The 20,236-nt window shown below is 39.7% G+C and overlaps 1 protein-coding gene across 4 annotated transcripts in view; it reads left to right on the plus strand.

Annotated features, from left to right (window-relative positions):
• The window catches only part of LOC121462630 (zinc finger E-box-binding homeobox 2), a 132,281-nt gene that overhangs the window by 108,221 nt on the left and 3,824 nt on the right, over positions 1–20,236 (plus strand). For all 4 annotated transcript variants that reach the window (XM_041674347.1, XM_041674346.1, XM_041674349.1 and 1 more), the window contains 5 exons: positions 7,620–7,808; positions 8,505–8,719; positions 11,327–11,435; positions 12,314–14,283; positions 15,694–15,874. In XM_041674347.1, the coding sequence (XP_041530281.1) occupies positions 7,620–7,808; positions 8,505–8,719; positions 11,327–11,435; positions 12,314–14,283; positions 15,694–15,874 (2,664 nt within the window). The remainder of the gene's footprint in view (positions 1–7,619; positions 7,809–8,504; positions 8,720–11,326; positions 11,436–12,313; positions 14,284–15,693; positions 15,875–20,236) is intronic.

The following is a 20,236-nucleotide window of genomic DNA, read 5'->3' on the forward strand; positions in this document are numbered from 1 at the left end:
TGATTCCTGTCTGCAGATCAAATCCAGCCAGCAAGGGAGAGGGGTGTGGAGATGAGGTGGTCAGGAGGTTATCTGATGGGGAGTAATTCCTTGATGTCACTCAAAATGATGTGTGGACTATGTGAGGCAGAAAAGTGAGTCCATCTAGTAAGGGCTCTTAAGCTGGACAGGATTTCCTCCAAGGCCTGTGAAAACACAGATTGCTGATTCTGGAGTGTGCCCTGAGAACTTGCATTTCCAATAAGTTCCCAGGTATACTGATGCATATAGGCAAACATATTTTGAAGTACTAGAATGTACAGAGAAAACACTGTCTTACAACTTTCTACAAAAAGAAAGTAAGAACCGCTGAGCAAAATCCCCTTCCTAAAATACAGCAGCACTGTTTCCAGACTGTTAGATTACATGGTTAGGGGAAAGATGAACACATATGGCTTAACTGGGGAATTAAAAGTCAATACAATACATTGTTTCGTACTGCTGTACAGCCAAGTCGTTCAAAGGTTACTGTAAGTCTCTGGCTCATGATATTCACAATGCTCTCATACAAAATCAAACTTTAAAATTAAACTGCATCCCTGACTGGGCTACTTCCTGCTGTGGAGGGAAATATTTGATCTTGCAGACTGCTACAAATTCCCACCTCCTATTCATTCTTCGCCTCTTTCTTCTAAACCTTTCAGCGTGGATCTTTTCCTGGTGTTTGAACATGGTCCCCCAGAGAAGGCCATATAAGAGAAGGGGTGGATAGACCACCAAGATGCCTCATTCCCAGCCAGAGAGAAAACTTCTCTGCTGCTCTTGACAACCCTTCCCTGCCTTTATACACGCCTCTGTACCAGTCGGAGGCTTTGAGAAGCTGCTGCGTGGCTATACTGTGAGGAAAAGATCTCCCCCTCCCTCCCAGTTCTCAGATACTTGGTGCCAATATACGTAGGCTGACATTTATTTATCAGTCAGCTCTGTACAAAGTAGCCTTGGGAATTCGTATACCTCTGCATGTGCTTCCTCAAGCTAAAAATTTCAATGTAAAATGAAATATAGCTTTCTATTTCATCTTATCATCCACTAGTACTGAAGGAATTGTTTTTTACATTCGTGAAGAAGATAGTTCCATACATGACAACAGCTTCTGACCCATTTGCTTTGACATAGCAATGTGAATAAAAGCTAGATTTTGCAAAAGAATCATTTATTTTGACGTTTGCCAGAATGGTTTAACAATAATATTCAAATATATTTCTTCAGTTTTTAATGAAAATTGAAACCATGCCAGATAGTAAACTGGTGGTGATGGAGTAGCTGCCTTCTTGTTCTAAATACAGAAAATAAATAGCAAGAGGAAATAGAAGAGAAAAAAAGAATAAGCATCAGGGTCACATTATAAACTCAACTACCTGTAAATTATACATAAAAAACACCTTTAGTGTCATTGAGAACATGTTCTAAGCAGCTCAATTATGGGAACTGACTGATTCGTGAACCAGTCAATGGTTTTCTTCCACTCAGATTTCTGTTAACACTGCTTGTTTCGAGGCAATCATTTTAAAAGTCAGTTTAGATCAACATTCATTATCTACCTTAAAAAAATCAATATTTTCCCAAGACAATAATAAAGGTGTTTATGAAAGTATCATTAATAAGCATGAGTAGTAAGAGTGAGTAACATATTTAAAAGAGAAGAATTTGCTGGCTTGAAGGGATCTAGAAATTTATCTACCAATATTAAAATACATATAGCCATGAGGAAACATTTTTAATTAACACTCTCTTTTTGGATGGAGAAAAGTTTAACTAACCTTAGGGAAGGTTGAGATATTTGCACGACATTAGGGTAAATTTTAGGACTAAATGCAAAATCCCTGGAGAAGATGTGGGAAGAAATTATTTGAGGTTTCTTGTGAATTTTTTGTTATGGTTTGATGATAAATCCCATGCAAATATCCTCTGTCAGTGTGCTTTGGCAGCGCTTCTGAGGAGGCCAGGGAATGAGGAGGATTATAGAAAGAACAAAAAATGAGGTCAATGTTATACTAGAAAAATACTGGGCAGAATTCTGTAACTTCGTAGCAAGTTCTCCACCTCATTCCTGTGTCCACTACGCAGTGTCATAAAGATCTTGGGAAAAACAAAAACACAAACTTCCCAATACAATCCAAATCTCATTCTTGCCAACAGGAGATACCAAATGCACCCTCGTTACTTGTTCCAGTTACTGTGGGAGTGTGGTTTTGGTTTTCAGAGACTGGAGGACTCCACAATTTAAAGTAGAAACAAAAGTCTCTGGGGTGACTTAATGTCAGGCGAGGGGAGAGTACAGACACTAGGAGATGTATCACGGTCTCAGAACAAGCAGCTGGGTACAGAGCTGCAGAATGCCCCCATCTTGTCTGTTTTCTCTGTGCTTCCTTCTCCTTTGTCAGAAATACTGTCCTTTCCTGAGTGGAAGCCATCAGGTCCTTCATTCTGTATCTTACAGCTGTAGTCACTTGGAGGGGGAAGCCTTGATGCTCATTTTTATAATAAAATTTTAAAACCATAGGGAAGGGATCCATGGGCTTTAATTTTTCCTCTTGGCCTCTTCTGGAGAATTGCAATAAAAACCAAGAAGAAAGTTACACCATTTTTCCCAGTGGATATGCTGGCTCATTTAAATCAGATGAGAGGTGATCAATAGCAGATCCACATCGCATACATGAGGGAAAGTCCTGTTGACGTCAGTGGACTTAAATGGTTAAATGATTTTTTTTTTTAAATCCTTTTTGGGTGTTCACTGAAGCCATGTCTAAATCCTGGGAGCACTTACGAAACCTTTGGAACTCTTCGTCACATTACCTAAAGTTGAGCAAAGTTCCAAATTCCCCGTTCAACTACTAGGTATCTTGTTTTATGTTTTGTTTTGTTTTTAATGCCAAGAATAGTGTGGAAGGCACATTGTTTTCCACCTTCATTCTGGCAATTTTTCTTGAGAAATTACTCATTCCTTGGCAAGATACTCAGTGTTCAGGATCCATAGATGACCAAAGATGATCCTCAGAGAGAACATGTGACTCGAAGTCTTTTTGTCCCCACCTTGCTTCAATGTAGAAATCTAGCATGACAAAATTTGATCTAGCAATCAGATTCCCTCTCCAAACACCACAAGTGTATCTTGATGTAGTTTAGTTTGCCTATCCAGAAATATCAGAATTTTTCTCCCTTTTAAGCCCAAAGACTATTAATGCAAATCCAATTGAATTTGCATTTGATTACATTTCTGATGGAAACATTCATATGCAAATGAAAATTCATGCAAAGATAGCCAGATAATTCAAATAGTTGCTGAAATATCAAGATAAAATTAGGATATTAAATGTACATCTATCCACGTTTCCTGGGTTACACTAAGGTCATCCAGTGGGACAATAGTCTGAGAAAACTCAGATAAATTTTATTTTAAATATTCAAGTATGTATGGGTTCAGATGGAGCCATGACATTTCTTTAAATTGTCATGGTATGGAAAAAGATGTCAGGCGTGGATAAAGTTAGTCACAGTGTTTAAAAACATTCACTTTAGCTGGGTGGTGGTGGTACATACCTTCAATCCCAGCCCTCATGAGATAGAAGCAGGTGATCTCTAAGTTCAAAGACAGCCTGCCTCTTCTATAGAGTGAGTGCCAGGACAGCCAGGGCTACACAGAGAAACCTGTCATGAAAAACCAAAGCAAACCAACCAACCAACCAACCAAAAAAACATTCACTTAAAATTTTGCTCCATTGTCTTATCTTATCAATAAAAGCAAAAAGTAATTCTTGGTAACACTATTTTAATGAGGCAAAACTGGACAAATAGTTTCCTAAGGAATCAAGTTCAGTGACATTACCTTTAACCCCACTGTCAATATCCTTTGAAAGCACCTATGGCCTTAGGAATGGAGCAGTAGACAGTGATCTTAACCGATGGCTATTAAATCCAGCTAAGAGCACATATAAGCAAAAGTTCAAAGTATTCAGCTCCTGCCTTACATTCCAGATTCATTTTTAAGGGGAATACACGCCTTGGGATCAGACGGCTGTTCTTAAACTTAGCATAAGTTGAAGTGACAAAAGAAAAAAAAAACTTGAGGTCACAGCATGCAGAATTGTTTCCACCTAGTCTGATGGTCACAAAATATAATTATCTCCTGATTTTTCTTCTGCTTGATCCTATATTTGCCCATGATTTCAACACTTTTTAGAGTTCTAGTGTTTCCTGCTTTGGTAAATATCATGAACCATTTATCAGATTGGAAATTCTGAAGCTTAAGAAGACACTTTAGCATGTCACGTGGGCAAGCTGGATCGTTCCCCAAATCTTAGGGAACTTACTTTGTAAAGGCCACCTTTTTTTTTTCTCTTTCTTTTTTTTTATTAAGATTTTTTTAAATGCAATCTTTTCTCATTTTACATAGCTATCCCCATTCCCACTCCCTCCCCTCCTCCCATTTCCTCCACCTTACTCCCACCCTACCTCCAAATCCACTCCTCAGAGAGGGTAAGGCTTCCCATGGGGAGACAACAAAGTCTGATACATCACTTCGGTGCAGATCAAGGTCCTCCCCCCAATATTTAGGCTGAGTAAGGTTTCCCTCCAAAGAGAATGTGCTCCAAGATGCCAGTTCAAACACTAGGGATAAATCCTGGTTTTACTGTCAGTGGCCCCACAGCCTGTTCAAGCCTCACAACTGTCCCCCACATTCAGTGGGCCTAGTTTGGTCCTATGCAGGTTGATCTGCTATCAGTACAGAGTCAGTGAGCTCTCACTAGCTCAGGTCAGATGTTTCTGTGAGTTTTACCATCATGGTCTTGACCACGTTGTGTAGTGGCCTTTCAACTGTATCTTAATAAATAAAGCTTGCCTGAAGATTTGAAAGTAAAACAGCCCCATTGGTTAGCCTTACAGACTAGGTAATGGCAACACACACCTTTAACCCCAGTAGCCACAATGACCTGCACCTTTAATCCCAGTAACCACACTAGTTGTCATAGAAACCAGGCAGTGCACGCCTTTAATCCCAGTGGTGTACACCTTTAATTCCAGCCTTAGAGAGGATTATAAAACAGGAGGAGACAGCTTTCAGACACAGTTTCATTGTGAGTTTCCTGGAGGCAGGATCACCATTTTCGAACTGAGGTTGAGGTAAGAGCCAGTGGCTGGCTGCTTTGTTTTTTTGGATCTTCAGGTTGAACTCCTATATCTGTCCCTGAGTTTTTTTTAACCACCATGCCTCACCTTTGCTCACACCCTCACTCCTCCCTCTCTTGGACTGGACTTTGGGAGCTCAGCCCAGTGCTTAGCTGTGAATCTCTGTATCTGCTTCCATAAGTTGCTGGATGAAGATGACCATTAAGGTGGTCATCAATCTGATTACAGGGAAGGCCAGTTTAAGCATCCTTTCCACTGTTCCTAAGAGTTTTAGCTGGAGTCATCCTTGTGGATTCCTGGAACTTTCCCTAGCGCCATGTTTCTCGCTAGCCCTTTAGTGGCTCCCTCAATCAAGATCTCTTTCCCTTCTCTCTCTATCCTTCCCCTTTCTTCTCATTCCCTCATGCTTTCTTTCTCTCCTTCCCTTCCCCTTCTACCCTCCAATGTCCCCCCTCCCCATACTCCCAATTTTTTCAGGAGATCTTTTCCGTTTCCCCTTTACTTCCTTAATCTTCGTTTCTTGAGTGACTTTGGACAGGAGCCCCAACCCCCATCCCACCCTACCCTAAGCCAACTCTTTGAGCAGAACCAACCTGCTCTTCTTTCTCTCCAATTCCTCTCATATTATAACCTAAGTCAACGTTACAAAGTACAAGTGTCATCCATCATTCCATACAACTGTCCTTCTTGCTTGATATCCGTCAACAGCTTCTTCTTGCTCCTAGAATAAAAATGAAAGTCCTCAGTAGGGATACTGTGCCCTGCATGGTCCCATTTCTGCTGCCTCTGCTCCCCAACATCCTATGGCTTTCATTTCACACTGCACTCCAAGTTAGATACTGAGATGGCCGTGCTCCTTCTTGTCACCCTTGCTCACATTGCTGCTCCATCTTAAAGAGTAAATTAGTCGCAAGCTTCCTCCATGCAAGCTTTTCCCAAATTTTTAAACCCATTGCATTGGATTACTTTTGTTCATGCCAGTATACAACCTTCTGTCTTAATATCCAGTCGTGTTTGAGTTTATTTGGGGGATGGTGTCTTTTTTGTGGTGGGGGAGGCTTCCAGAAGGACAGGGTTAGCTCTGGTCTTTGCTTAGGAAAATGCGACTTTCTTGTCAAGGTTTCCATCAATACATGTTGAATGAATAGAAGGTTCCATTTTCTAGTCTTCTTACCTAAAATCCTCAAGTTTATAATAATGTGAGCAGAAAAAAAGAAGAAGGAAGCAAAGAAATGACTAACTTGCTTGAACATTATCATATCACACTTGCCAAGGAGGCTTTGTATAGCAAACACCGTAGTGTTCCTTGCAGCAGAGAAAGTATGGTGGAAGATGCAGGGGGATCAGAGGGAACTGCTTTCAAACCATGGTATCAGGAGTCTGCTATTGAGCTAGCAAAGCACTTTCTTCTCAGCCATAAAGAATAGCTGGCAGCTACTCTTCCAGCTCTACCGTATGCATAATTTCTTATTTGGGATGTGTAAGCCACAGCTGATTTCAGTGACACAGCTAGAGATTTTCAAGTATACCATGTCTTGTGGCACAAATCACTGAAACTGGCTCACAACTATTATTTATCTCATGAAAATAAAGTCATAGCTTAGGCTAACGTCACATAGAAATCATACTGCAGTTTTATCAGTGTGATACCATTACTTTTTATTTTATTTCTAGCAGCTGTGAGCTTAATGTTATGTCCGCTGACCATACAAAGATTAGCATCACAGTGAGAACTCATCGTCCTGTGACTTCTCTCTAGCCAGGTCACACTGCTGTGTTTGTAAGGGTGCCTGTCCTTTCTCATCCATCTCAGAATATGCAGACCTGGCTATCATATGTAAAGAAGAACATGATAAAAAACTTATATTCAGTAGCAGATGGATCTGTGGATAGGGACATGAAGTGTAGTATACCTTAAGAAAATTAAATTTCCTTTTCGTGTGTGTGTGTGTGTGTGTGTGTGTGTGTGTGCATGTGTGTGTATAAAAGCACTTTATTGAAGGGCCTTGGGGAAGGTCTGGAGAGGTCCACACTGTATGAAGAGGTATGCTGACCTCCTCAGTGGAGACTTTCGAAGTTTCCCTGCCTTGAAGACAAAAGGAAGTTTCATACAGATCGTCCAAGTACCTGAAAGCTTGCGTTATGTCACGTTTAGGGATTTAGTTCCACTTTTTAAAGACACTTAATAAATGCATTTTAAGTCGTCTTTCGTTTGTACATGAATTATCCAAGTGAACATTCCCAGAACTACTTAGGCCAAGTAAGCCCTTCTGCATGCATCATAAAAATAAGTGTTTAATCAGTATTTGGTCATCTTCCCTCCTGACAAACAAAGGAGAGACTTAAGTCTTACTAGTAACAAGCCAACCGCCCGTTGCTAGCAATGGTGTAGAGTCCTTGGCCTCCTAGGAAAAAGGCCCTGAAAGATGTTTCTCTTCTGCTTCTGATTTCAGTGAAGAACGCAAATTGTACAGCCGACTTTGAAGAGTACTTTGCCAAAAGAAAACTGGAGGAGCGCGATGGTCATGCAGTCAGCATTGAAGAGTACCTTCAGCGAAGCGACACAGCCATTATTTACCCAGAAGCCCCTGAGGAGCTGTCTCGCCTTGGCACGCCAGAGGCCAATGGGCAAGAAGAAAATGGTGAGGCTGTAATTCATTTTTAGCCACGATACTGACCTCTGCAGCTGTTACAATTACGAATGCACTACATGCCTGGGTGTTTACCTTAAAATTTGAAGAACAGCTGCAGAGGCATGGAATTTCACGAGCAAAGATTAGAACTGTAATTTTAGGGTATTGTGAAATTTTTTTTTGTCAGCAAATTTGTGTCATTTGTACATCCAATACAGAATAAGAACAATTACAGCCCATTTCTAAGAGATAAAAATATCTAAATGTATTCCTATCTTTCAGAGATATTTTACTTATGAGGGAAAAAAAAAGTTTAAGATCACCGACCCTCACCTTTTGTTCTCTGACACCTGAAAATCTCCTTCCCTCCTGTGAATTCCTGTGTAACAGAAGTCTAGGGTTCAGAGGAACTGTCAGTCACCCAAAGGGAATTTCTTCATTTATCAGCTGTTTAAATCCCCCCCTCCCCACAAATAAGCTCAAGTAATTAATTAATTTTCGAGCGCAGTGTGAGCTGATTCGGACAAGCCTGCCCTGGGTGTGCAAAGGGGGCCTGGTTGCGAGGAGGCCGGGCGCAATGATGGCGCTCTGCTGGAGCAGATTGCAGTGATTCCTGTCATAGCAGCCCGGGCAGCCAGCCCATTAGCTGCCATTGATTTACTGACCTTTTGGCCCGCTCCTCTCCCTCTCGCCTCTCGGCTACAGACCTGCCACCTGGAACTCCAGATGCTTTTGCCCAACTGCTGACCTGCCCCTACTGTGACCGCGGTTACAAGCGCTTGACGTCGCTGAAGGAACACATCAAGTACCGCCACGAGAAGAATGAAGAGAACTTTTCCTGCCCTCTTTGTAGCTACACGTTCGCCTACCGCACCCAGCTCGAGCGGCATATGGTGACGCACAAGCCAGGGACAGATCAGGTGGGGGTTGGTTCTAAGTGATTTCCTTCTATAATAACCCCTTAGAGAAACGATATTGCTTTGATTGGCAATCATTATTAATTTTTCATGGCATTTTGAAGATGCAGATCTTTTAATGGTAATAGCTTTAATTGAGGTCTAAATGATTTTTTGATGGTCTCTTCTAATATGATTTAATAGTCTTATGTTCACGATCGAATGAGTGTGTTAATTTCTAATTTAGAAATTTTATTTGCACTTTAACTTGACTTTAGTTTCATTTTTATGTTCCTCAAAAAGTGAATGAAATTGTAGCATTTTAATTATACATTATTAAACATCTCAGCAATTTTAATTCCATTTTTCACCTAGTTTTGCTTAGGCACTTTTTTTCATATAGGACCTAATGTATAGTAAAAGAAGTGCGCGTTTCTTATATTTGCCATGAAACATTTTCAAATTACTTAGAATACTTTTACAAGCTTACTAATTTATGAAATCTAATTATTTTTGGAAAATAAAAAGGCATGTAGGTTATAAGCATTCATACATAATAAATTAGAAAAATAATAAACATTGGCTGTAGTTAAAACAATGCCATCTCAATATACATGCACATAGTTAATAGCCAAAATTGTTCTGCCTCTTTTTGCTTCCTTGTTTTAAAACTAAGATCTCCGCCTTGGAAAGGTAAAGAGAGTATCTTAAACCCTTGAAATGACTGGGTAGGATTGATTCACAGCATCTCTTAAATGTTTCAGCAAAACTGCTCTATCTGTCCTCCTGGGAGAATTGACTCTGCAAATTGATATTATGATGTGTTGGGTGGTCACAGTAATGGCGGTCACAACAACTGGCCCTCCAGATATAGAATTGCCCTAAATGAACTTTGCTATTAGATGTTTGTAAAAGGTTAAATATGATATTCTACAGAAAACCTTGATTCGTCGTCATAAACTTCATTGTCTTTGAATAAGGAAAAGGAGGCGCAGATCCAATTAAGCAAGGATGGAAAGACTTTGCTACGAATTTTTACTATTTAAGGCACTTTATCACATAACCATACCGTTTGTTTCTGATTGGACTTGTTACTTGAATGTTTTCCAAAGATCAGCTATAAGTAATATGCTTGTGTAGTTACACTTATGTAACAGTTTATCTTCTCATGCTTCTATGCACACACACACACACACAAAAAAAACTCTAAGAAAATAAAATGCCTAGATATTTATCTAGGATAACTGCTTTAAATTTCACAGGCAGAAGGGTGACTGTGTTGGCGCATTATGAATGGTAGCTTTGGTGTTGAAAAGTCCCCGCATTTGCTCATGGCATTTACAATTAGTAAATTAAAATGATTGTATCATATTAACAGCGGCACAACTAAAGTTTCTAGTAGTCCTCTGAGGGCCGTGGAGGAGACAAAGCAGCTGTTGCTGTTTGTTTATGCAACTCAGCAACATATGAGCGCTGGTCCCTCAATGGCGCTCGGCGGGTTGGGCTCCGCTTGATCTTTGAAGGTTGCTGCTGTTTGAACAAACCTCCCTGTGTCCCATGTAACACCATCTGTCTCACTAGGAATGTGGGAAGACTCAGCACACCCTAGCAGTTGTCATGCTCATGCCGTTTTCCATGCTGTCTTTTTTTTTTTTTGCAAAAGGCTTTTGTGTCATTGCTGCAGGAAAAGGGCTGGCCTCCTACCTTGAGCATCCAGAGTGGATGACTGTATTTTTTTTTTTGAAACCTGAAATTCCACTGCTCCTGCCCTCCCCCCAGCCCCTCGCCTTATTCAAAAAGGTCAGCTGTGCCTGATTGTATCTGTGCAGCCTCTAACTAGTCTTTTCAGCAAACTTTTTTTCTTTCGGTCCTTGCACATGACTAAAAAAGAAAATGAAAAGTCGTTGAAGTCCTTTCTACTGGCTTGTGATAAAACTGCCCAAGCAGCTCTCACCCAAGATGTTGTCTCTTATTTGATAATGAATCAAGTCTGATAGGCAGCACCTAAGAAGAACATGGTTCACATGGGCTAGTAGCACCATGGAATGAAATATATTTAAAAAAGCATACCAAGTATTTATAGTCAAAGGGTTTTTTGGTTTTGGTTTGTTGTGTTTTTTTTTTTTAATTCGGGGGAATTTTTTTGTACACTTCTTTAAATTTCAGTTTGATTTAGTGTAAGATATACTTTTACTCAGATACAGAAAACTTGATGAAAAATTTAAGTGTGGGTTTAAAAAACTTTTTTTTCATACTTTTCAGGAAACTATTTTTTCCCCAACAAGATAGCAGCATTTGAAGGAGTATTTAGGTTTTTAGATTAGTATTTAGGTTTTAGATTCTGCAGTAGACACGAAGATCCATGAATATAGCCACAATTGTACTTTAGAACCATTTTAGGCAAGAGAGGACAGGCATGGTTGTGAGGCAAGCGTCAGGTGCACATGTGAAGCACTTTTTAAACAAAAGTTCCCATTTTATTACCAGTATTATCACTTTTATTGCAACTCTGAAAGACAGAGCAGATAAATAAGCATGCACTCAGACCTCTTGGCCTGTCTGAAAGAGATTCCTGACAATCTCCTTTGTGCTCCCTGAACAAAAATGATGGCCGTCTTTCTCCTTTCGCAGCACCAAATGCTAACCCAAGGAGCAGGTAACCGGAAGTTCAAATGCACAGAGTGCGGCAAAGCCTTCAAGTACAAGCACCACCTGAAGGAACACCTAAGAATTCACAGTGGTGAGTAGCGGGGTCGCTCACACTCATGCCTGCATTCCTTCCAATTAGAGAAGGGTTGGAAGACTATTTAAATGTTCACAGTCGTGGATGTAGCGTTTTTTGTGCTGACCCATTTATCTCAAAAGCTCTGTTGCCTTGGAGAGTCTTAGGGTACCACTGTAAATGTTTATCCTTCTTACAAGAGCTTTGATTTTTTGGGGGGGGGCAAGTCTAGAGATTTTTGCCAAACTGGGTGTCTTTGACATGGAGATATTTGGACTGTGATTTCTGAAGCATATTCATATATGATACCTAGATGTAAACAAGAAAAAGTGAGAGAAAATTGGACAAAAGCTGTATATGCCCAACATTTCTTGACTCCCGATAGCCGTACATCATAAACCCACATCGCACCACTGAGATTTCGGCTTCAGACCTCGTTTGATAGCTCTGCCAAGCATTTTATTACCAAATTGGATGCTATTCAAAGAACTAGTTGAATTGGTAGAATCAATGGAACCTCCACAGAGTTGATTAAAGCCATGGCTACACTTCCCCTTTAAATACTGTGACATCTTTATTGCGCTATTGACCACACATTAATCTGACACTCTCTTTAAATAGGAGGCTGCCAATGGCCTGACAAGATTTGGGATCCTAGCTGAAAAAGGCATAGATAGCCTTCACCTTTCCCAGCCTACATCTTGAATTATGTCCACCCAGGGTAGAGAAAGTCCAGATACAGTATGGTCACATAATCCTGGCTTAAGAATCTAGAATGTAGGGTCCACCCCCTCCCCCTGGATTCATCTCATTTGGTCCCACACATTCTTGTTTTGGCAGACTTCACTTGTTACCTACCCAAAGAAACCTAATGCTAATTTTCATTATCATTTTAGGTGAAAAACCTTATGAATGCCCAAACTGCAAGAAACGCTTCTCCCATTCTGGTTCCTACAGTTCACACATCAGCAGCAAGAAATGTATTGGTTTAATCTCAGTAAATGGCCGCATGAGAAACAATATCAAGACGGGTTCTTCCCCAAATTCTGTTTCTTCTTCTCCCACTAACTCAGCCATTACTCAGTTGAGGAACAAGTTGGAAAATGGAAAACCACTTAGCATGTCTGAGCAGACAGGCTTACTCAAAATTAAGACAGAACCACTAGACTTCAATGACTATAAAGTTCTTATGGCCACGCACGGGTTTAGTGGCACTAGTTCCTTTATGAATGGCAGCCTCGGAGCCACCAGCCCTTTAGGTGTGCACCCGTCTGCTCAGAGTCCAATGCAGCACTTAGGTGTAGGGATGGAGGCCCCTCTACTGGGATTTCCCACTATGAATAGTAATTTGAGCGAGGTACAAAAGGTTCTACAGATCGTGGACAATACGGTTTCCAGGCAAAAGATGGACTGCAAGACTGAAGAAATTTCCAAGTTGAAAGGTTATCACATGAAGGATCCATGTTCTCAGTCAGAAGAGCAGGGAGTTACTTCTCCCAATATCCCACCTGTCGGTCTTCCGGTAGTGAGTCATAATGGTGCCACTAAAAGTATTATTGACTATACCTTAGAAAAAGTTAATGAAGCCAAAGCTTGCCTGCAGAGCTTGACTACTGACTCGAGGAGACAGATCAGCAACATCAAGAAAGAGAAGCTGCGTACGTTAATCGATTTGGTCACCGACGATAAAATGATTGAGAACCACAGCATATCCACTCCGTTTTCCTGCCAGTTCTGTAAAGAAAGCTTCCCGGGCCCCATTCCCCTGCATCAGCATGAGCGCTACCTGTGCAAAATGAATGAAGAGATCAAGGCGGTCCTGCAGCCTCATGAAAACATAGTCCCCAACAAAGGCGGAGTTTTTGTGGATAATAAAGCCCTCCTCTTGTCATCTGTACTTTCTGAGAAAGGACTGACAAGCCCCATCAACCCGTACAAGGACCACATGTCTGTACTCAAAGCGTACTACGCTATGAACATGGAGCCCAACTCTGACGAGCTGCTGAAAATCTCCATCGCTGTGGGCCTTCCTCAGGAATTTGTGAAGGAATGGTTTGAGCAAAGAAAAGTCTACCAGTATTCAAATCCCAGGTCGCCATCACTGGAAAGGACCTCCAAGCCGTTAGCTCCCAACAGTAACCCCCCCACAAAAGACTCTTTATTACCCAGGTCTCCTGTGAAACCTATGGACTCCATAACGTCCCCATCTATAGCAGAACTCCATAACAGTGTTACGAATTGTGATCCTCCTCTCAGGCTACCAAAACCTTCCCATTTTACCAATATGAAAGCAGTTGATAAACTGGACCACTCAAGGAGCAACACTCCTTCTCCTTTAAATCTTTCTTCCACATCTTCTAAAAACTCCCACAGTAGCTCATACACTCCAAATAGCTTCTCTTCCGAGGAGCTGCAGGCTGAGCCTTTGGACCTGTCGTTACCAAAACAAATGAGAGAACCCAAAAGTATTATTGCCACAAAGAACAAAACAAAAGCTACTAGCATAAATTTAGACCATAACAGTGTTTCTTCATCCTCTGAAAATTCAGATGAACCTCTGAATTTGACTTTTATCAAGAAGGAGTTTTCGAATTCTAATAATCTGGACAACAAAAGCACTAACCCTGTGTTCGGCATGAACCCGTTTAGTGCCAAGCCTTTATACACAGCTCTTCCTCCACAAAGCGCTTTTCCCCCTGCCACTTTCATGCCGCCAGTCCAGACCAGCATCCCCGGGCTACGACCATACCCAGGGCTGGATCAGATGAGCTTCCTACCACATATGGCCTATACCTACCCCACGGGAGCAGCTACCTTTGCTGACATGCAGCAGAGGAGGAAATACCAGCGGAAACAAGGATTTCAGGTAATGGGATGTGCCTTTTCTACTCTGAACGAAGGTGATTAAAAAAGTGTGGTCTGGCTGGTATCATCCCCAAGCTGTGATTCCCCAGCCTGCCCAGTGCAAACAAAATTCGCCTAGATGATACACAAGGTTGGGGGGAAAAACACTCAGTGAAAGACAAATTCAGAAATAGGAAAGTCTTTCTAACATGAATTTCCAACTCTGAGCTACCAAAGCCATTGGCTGAAAAGATAGTTTTGGTGTTTTATTTTTTTTTTCCAGGAACCTTAGGCAAGAAGATTGCTAGTTCAAGGTCAGGGAGCAGAGCAGGAGTCTGTTTCCAAAATAAAACAAGTGATGAATTCTGTCGAGAATTACACGCCAATGATGATAGTCAACAGGCTTGCCCAGATGCTTGGAACTAACGTTATAGTCACATGCTTTGGGAGATGTACATAGCTCAAAGGAATTACACATTTAAATTTTAATATGTGCTTTGTTTGATACAGAATAGTTCATTTTGAAGAGTGTGTAAAGAATATTTTACATGTTAACAGGTCTTCTTTCCTATTTTCCAAATTATCAAATAATTGATAGGTGGTTGAATATGAAAGCAAGTGTTGTGTTGGCATTATCATATATAATCCCTGGTTGCAAAATAGGAGTCAAGGTGGCAGTGCATGGCTCTAACAGCTGTCCAGCATTCCAATTTACAACACATCTGCCTTCTTTGTAAATGCGTTTAAGCCTATTTAATCTTCTCTAGTATTAATTAGTGCAAATACAGTCTAAGAAAACTGAACTGTGGGCTGGCAAATGGAAATGTATGTTTTCATGCAGGTTTGCACTCCTTTGGACCAAGACAAAATAAATGTCAAGAAAGTTAATAATTTACTGATCCACATTCATTATTGCTCAATGCTGAAGGCTGTTTTAACATAGATAGAACATTGATAAAAAGTGTTATTAATATTCCCTATTTCAAATTAGAAAATTAAATATAAAAATATAGCTTAGGGCTTTGGTTGGTAGACATACATTTAAATAGATTGTATAATAATAATATTTTGTACCTAAATATAAAATTCAATTAAAATGAAGTTTCTACAGCTACCAATCATTTCTGAAGTAAAGTACACTGGAAAATATAGCAATTCTGATATTTAATGCTCACTTGTGGATATTCCCTGGTATTAAAAAAATGGAAGATATAAGAAAACTGCTTTTTTTCCCATCTCTGTCAGAGGTTTATGCTTTTGTCCAAAAAATGAGACTTTACATATTCTTCAGAAAAAAAAATAAAAGATTTTAGTCATAAGATAGATTGACATGTAGCATTTTTGAGGCCTCTCCTGATGTCAGCCTATGCATAGTTGTTTGGTGTAAACACGAAGGAAAGAGACTGTGTTGAACTATGTGATTATATCACAGGGAGAATTGCTTGATGGAGCACAAGACTACATGTCAGGCCTAGATGACATGACAGACTCCGATTCCTGTCTGTCTCGAAAGAAGATAAAGAAGACAGAAAGTGGCATGTATGCATGTGACTTATGTGACAAGACATTCCAGAAAAGCAGTTCCCTTCTGCGACATAAATACGAACACACAGGTATGAGCGACTTTGACTAGCTAGCTAGAGCTCTCCGGCCTGCTGTACATATCATAAGATTTAATGGGTACACTTTTGCGACATAAGATGTAGCCTATGCTGATACCTTCAACAAGAAAGAAGTAATCCTTTTGCATAACCCAGTAGGACTTTCCGTGTTGCCTGTTTATTGGATCAATCATGTGTTTATGAGTGTGCTTGTCTTCCTAACTTCCAAGTTATCTGTAAAGCAAATTTACTTATCATGTCAAAGAAATATTTAAATGCCCAGGGTAATGAAATGGCATGACAAGAGCTAATTATTGAAAGTATCTTCAAATTCTTAAGCTATGATGAATTTATATATGTGGAAAAATCTTACAATAAATCTGGTCAGTGATATATTAGTGTAATCATCCAAACATCAAGTAAGCCATGGTTTGGGGTGACTTTGTTTGGTTTCCATAAATTGGCCACTTTTGAATCAATTATGTGTCATTTCCATAAAAGAAAAGCAAGGGACCAAATGAACTACTGAATCTACCTGTAATTGAAAGACTAAAATAATATTTTTCCCACTCATGTGTCATTAAGGGCTCCTTATGACTGAAGAGGTAGTGCATTACTTTTTCTTAAAAGTGCCATCATGTAAAAAATATTTTCCACAATCCAAGATCAGGTGTGCAGCTCTGCGGTAGGACTCCATCCCTGTTCCCTCTCTCCTCCCCATCTCCCTGCCCTGAAGGAGGCAACCTAATCTCACCCTGACCCTAACCCCTTCCCAGGTTTTTTCCTCTAGAGCTATGGCAAGCTGTATTAGCCCTGGGTGTGGGAGGGGGTATCAAGTCTTATTCAAAATATTGGAAAAGGGAAAAGGGGTAAGAAAGTGTAGGAAAACCTCTTCCTTTAAACAAGGGCAAAAATAGCATTAATTTGTGTTGGGGGAAGTAGTGAGCAAAGGAGAAAAGGTGGTGCTGGATTTTAACCACCTGCAGATATGGTACACATTCTGATAGTGAAGGGTACCTTGGAAAACACAAGGACTCCGAATCTTACTAGCCATGTATGTGTTGGAGGTAGCACACAAGACAGATTCCAGGTGAACATGGGGGAAGTTGGTATGTGCTGGACAACTAGTGCTGAGGGCACTGTGTGACGAGACCCAAGCTTCTAACAGCTGTGCTCCTCACCCAGCCAGTTTAGCTCCTTTTCCTCCAGCTGTGATCCCTGTGGCTATTATTTTAAAAGGTCAATTAATGATACCTGCAAAACACCCCAAATTGATTAGCAAATCTACACAGATTTTATACTTAAGCAAAGTATTTGAGACATCAAAATTTGCCTACACTGTTCATTTATTATACTTTCTTTGATTCTGAGTTTTATTTGAGTATTTACAGAGTAAAAAAAAATATTTTCATGCCTAAATTTACTTTAATTTTAATCAACCTCAAATATATTTTGTATTTCATTATTCAGCTACAATAGGCACATCCCTGAAGGCATCTTTCCCTCTCTGATTGGTCTTATTAAATGACCATTTGCAAACTCTATCATTTACTAAATGGTGAGTGTAAAACTTTTATTTTAGTGAGGGCTGTCATACATATTGACATCTTGTCAATATATTTATCTCCTATAAATATGCTAGTCCATAAACTTCATAGGTGTTCAGCTAGTTGAGAGACCCAAAAGTTGACAAACACAAAAGCATATATATTTGATTTTTTTTTTAAAAAAAAGTACATTATTTTAAAAATAAAATATTCTGGTCCTTTAAGATGAGAGATCTGCTGCCTAGAAACATTGCCTAGCAACAGGATGCGAACCATCCAATGGTTTCTCTAAACTGGTGATCAATTATCCTCCTGTTGGCATCCTAGCTTGTCAAGTTTCCAATATGTTAACTTTTTGGTCTCTTGACCAAACATCTCACAACATCACTACTGTCATTGTGTTAGGTTCCATCCAAACAAAATTCTTCATGAAACTTGTCAGTATGATGTATGTGTAAATTTAGTTGACTTTCTTCTAACTGGGCCCCATAAGTCCAGTTTTATTTGTTTATATTAAGATCTAGTAATATTTTTTAATGAACTAATATGAATATTATAAGAGAGACTGTCTTGACTCTAAGGCTGGGCAATGAAGTTGAATTGTGATTTGCTTACTACATGTTGATTATAAATGTGTCATTGATAAAGTATGTTTGTTATCTGTCTATAGAACTGTTTAAATTAAGAAGAAAATTAGTGTCTATTTATTCTTGGGATTCTGTGCTCTTTTTGCCTCAATCTATCTATTTCCTAGGCAGATACCAAAGTCATACTGCTTAATTCTCTTGCCAACGGCTTATTGCTTGCGTGTTTGCTTGGTTTTATTTATTTATTTGTTTTGGTGGGAGGGGGGGTACCCTGGATAGTACAGAGAAGATAATACTATGTACATGTTATCTTCAATTGGAATAATTGTCACGAACAATGACTGAAATAAAAGATGTGAACCTTCTGGTAGGCACTGTCAAGGACTCATTTGTACTGCACCAAAATTTTAATCTGACACCTACTGAGGGCTTTCTCTGTTGAGACATTGTGGTAGGTACTTTCAAATCACCTTATTTATAAAAGAGATAAACATCTTTCTAGTTTTGAGTAGACAGTGTCTAAATTTTAAATAATTTTAAGTAATCTGGTCAATTTTTTTCCTTAGTCAGACGGCAACTTTTCCCTGCCACAAACCTTCCCTTTGTTACTAGCTTGACTCATCATTCTAACTGTCAGATGATCATGAACCTAGATAATAGTGAAAAAAATTGTCCCCAAATGTTTTGGTTAATTTAATAACAATTGGAGCGTTTTTCTGAATCTTGTTCATATAGAAATTTGTTTCTAGAACATTTTTATTTGAGTCAGGTGGACTAATCAAACAAATTAAGGTGAAATAAATTCCCAAGTTAGCTTCTATTTTAAGTTGAATTTATTAAATACTTGTTACTGAGGTTCTCAAGATTAGTAGAAGTTTTAGTGCAAGGTAAGTGTCAAAGCTCTCAGCCACACCCCACGTTTGTCCTTCGCACGGCGTCACAGCTGAGCCCCTTTTCCTTGAGGTTTGCCAGTTTATGATACAGTTTATGATACAGTTTAATTAACGCAGTCCTATTACAAGCACAGTGTCTATTATCAAATGAATTCTTTGAAAGTTGGCTGCCTGTCTTCATAGCATCCATCTCCCAAGCATTTCTAAAAGGTCTGGAAATCTGTATTGGAAGACGGTTGCTTTCTGTCCAGATGCTGCTCTGGTTTTATGAGTTTAGAAAATCAAAAGCCTTATTGGCTTAAAGATCATTCAAAATGTTTCCCTCCATGAGCGACCTAACTGGTTGACCACCTTTGGTCCTGAGCTGATGAAACAGTAGTATCAAAAAGACATCATGGGATAGTTTTGTTCATGCATGCTTTAACAACTAAGGCAACAAGAACATTTAATGTGTAGTTTATCTCCACTTGAACTTATTTGTATGTACCCTGCTCTTTGATGCATGCATCCTGCTTAGAATTCAGGAAATGGTTGAATATGTATTAATGGATAAGAGTTTAGTGATTCGACCCTAATGACCTATCACAATGAAGTCCTTGTACTAAACACTTTACATATCCTCTCCATATTCTATCTATGTCCAGTCCTCAGGCTAAGTCCCCAAATGACTTTGCTTTATCTGCAAAGACCCTGATTCTCAAAGCAGTTGACGTACCTGAGACTGTACCACATTCTGTCCTAAAAGACAGATTTCAGTGAAACTCCCTAGCTCACCACCCTTATTGAGAACTGTACCATTCTGCCTCCATGGCATAATTGCTACTGTTACTCATGTTTTACCTTTCTCCCAGTAACATGGGCACTTTAAATCTACACACACAAACAACAACAACAAAAGACCAAAATTGTACCATAGAAGCTTGAACAGTTCTTGAAATGTTACAAAAAAAGGATAAAATACTCCTAAGGTTTACTCAAATACACTTCTACCCCCTATTGCTATCAACCCAGATTTCTCCTACTCTACCAGAATGTTCTATCATCCAGTTTAGCTCATCTGAAACATGGTTTCCCAAACTTAAAGAATGGTTCTCATATGTCTTAAATTAAACTTATTATCTTTGGGCTATTAGCTGCCTTGCAATAGGTTAATAGAATGCCATCTGCATTTCCCAATTGGGGAGCCTAACAAATTCTTCTTTTTAACATTTTTTATTGTTTTTATTGAACTATACATTTTTCTCGGCTCCCTTCCCTTTCTTCTCTCGTCCCCTCTCCCCTCCCCCATGACCCCCACGCTCCCAATTTACTCAGAAGATCTTGTCTTTTTCTCTTTCCTATGCATCT

Source organism: Microtus oregoni, unplaced genomic scaffold, assembly GCF_018167655.1.
Source record: "Microtus oregoni isolate MIOR12 unplaced genomic scaffold, Mior012 000025F_ref0000491, whole genome shotgun sequence".
Classification (NCBI taxonomy): Eukaryota; Metazoa; Chordata; class Mammalia; order Rodentia; family Cricetidae; genus Microtus; species Microtus oregoni.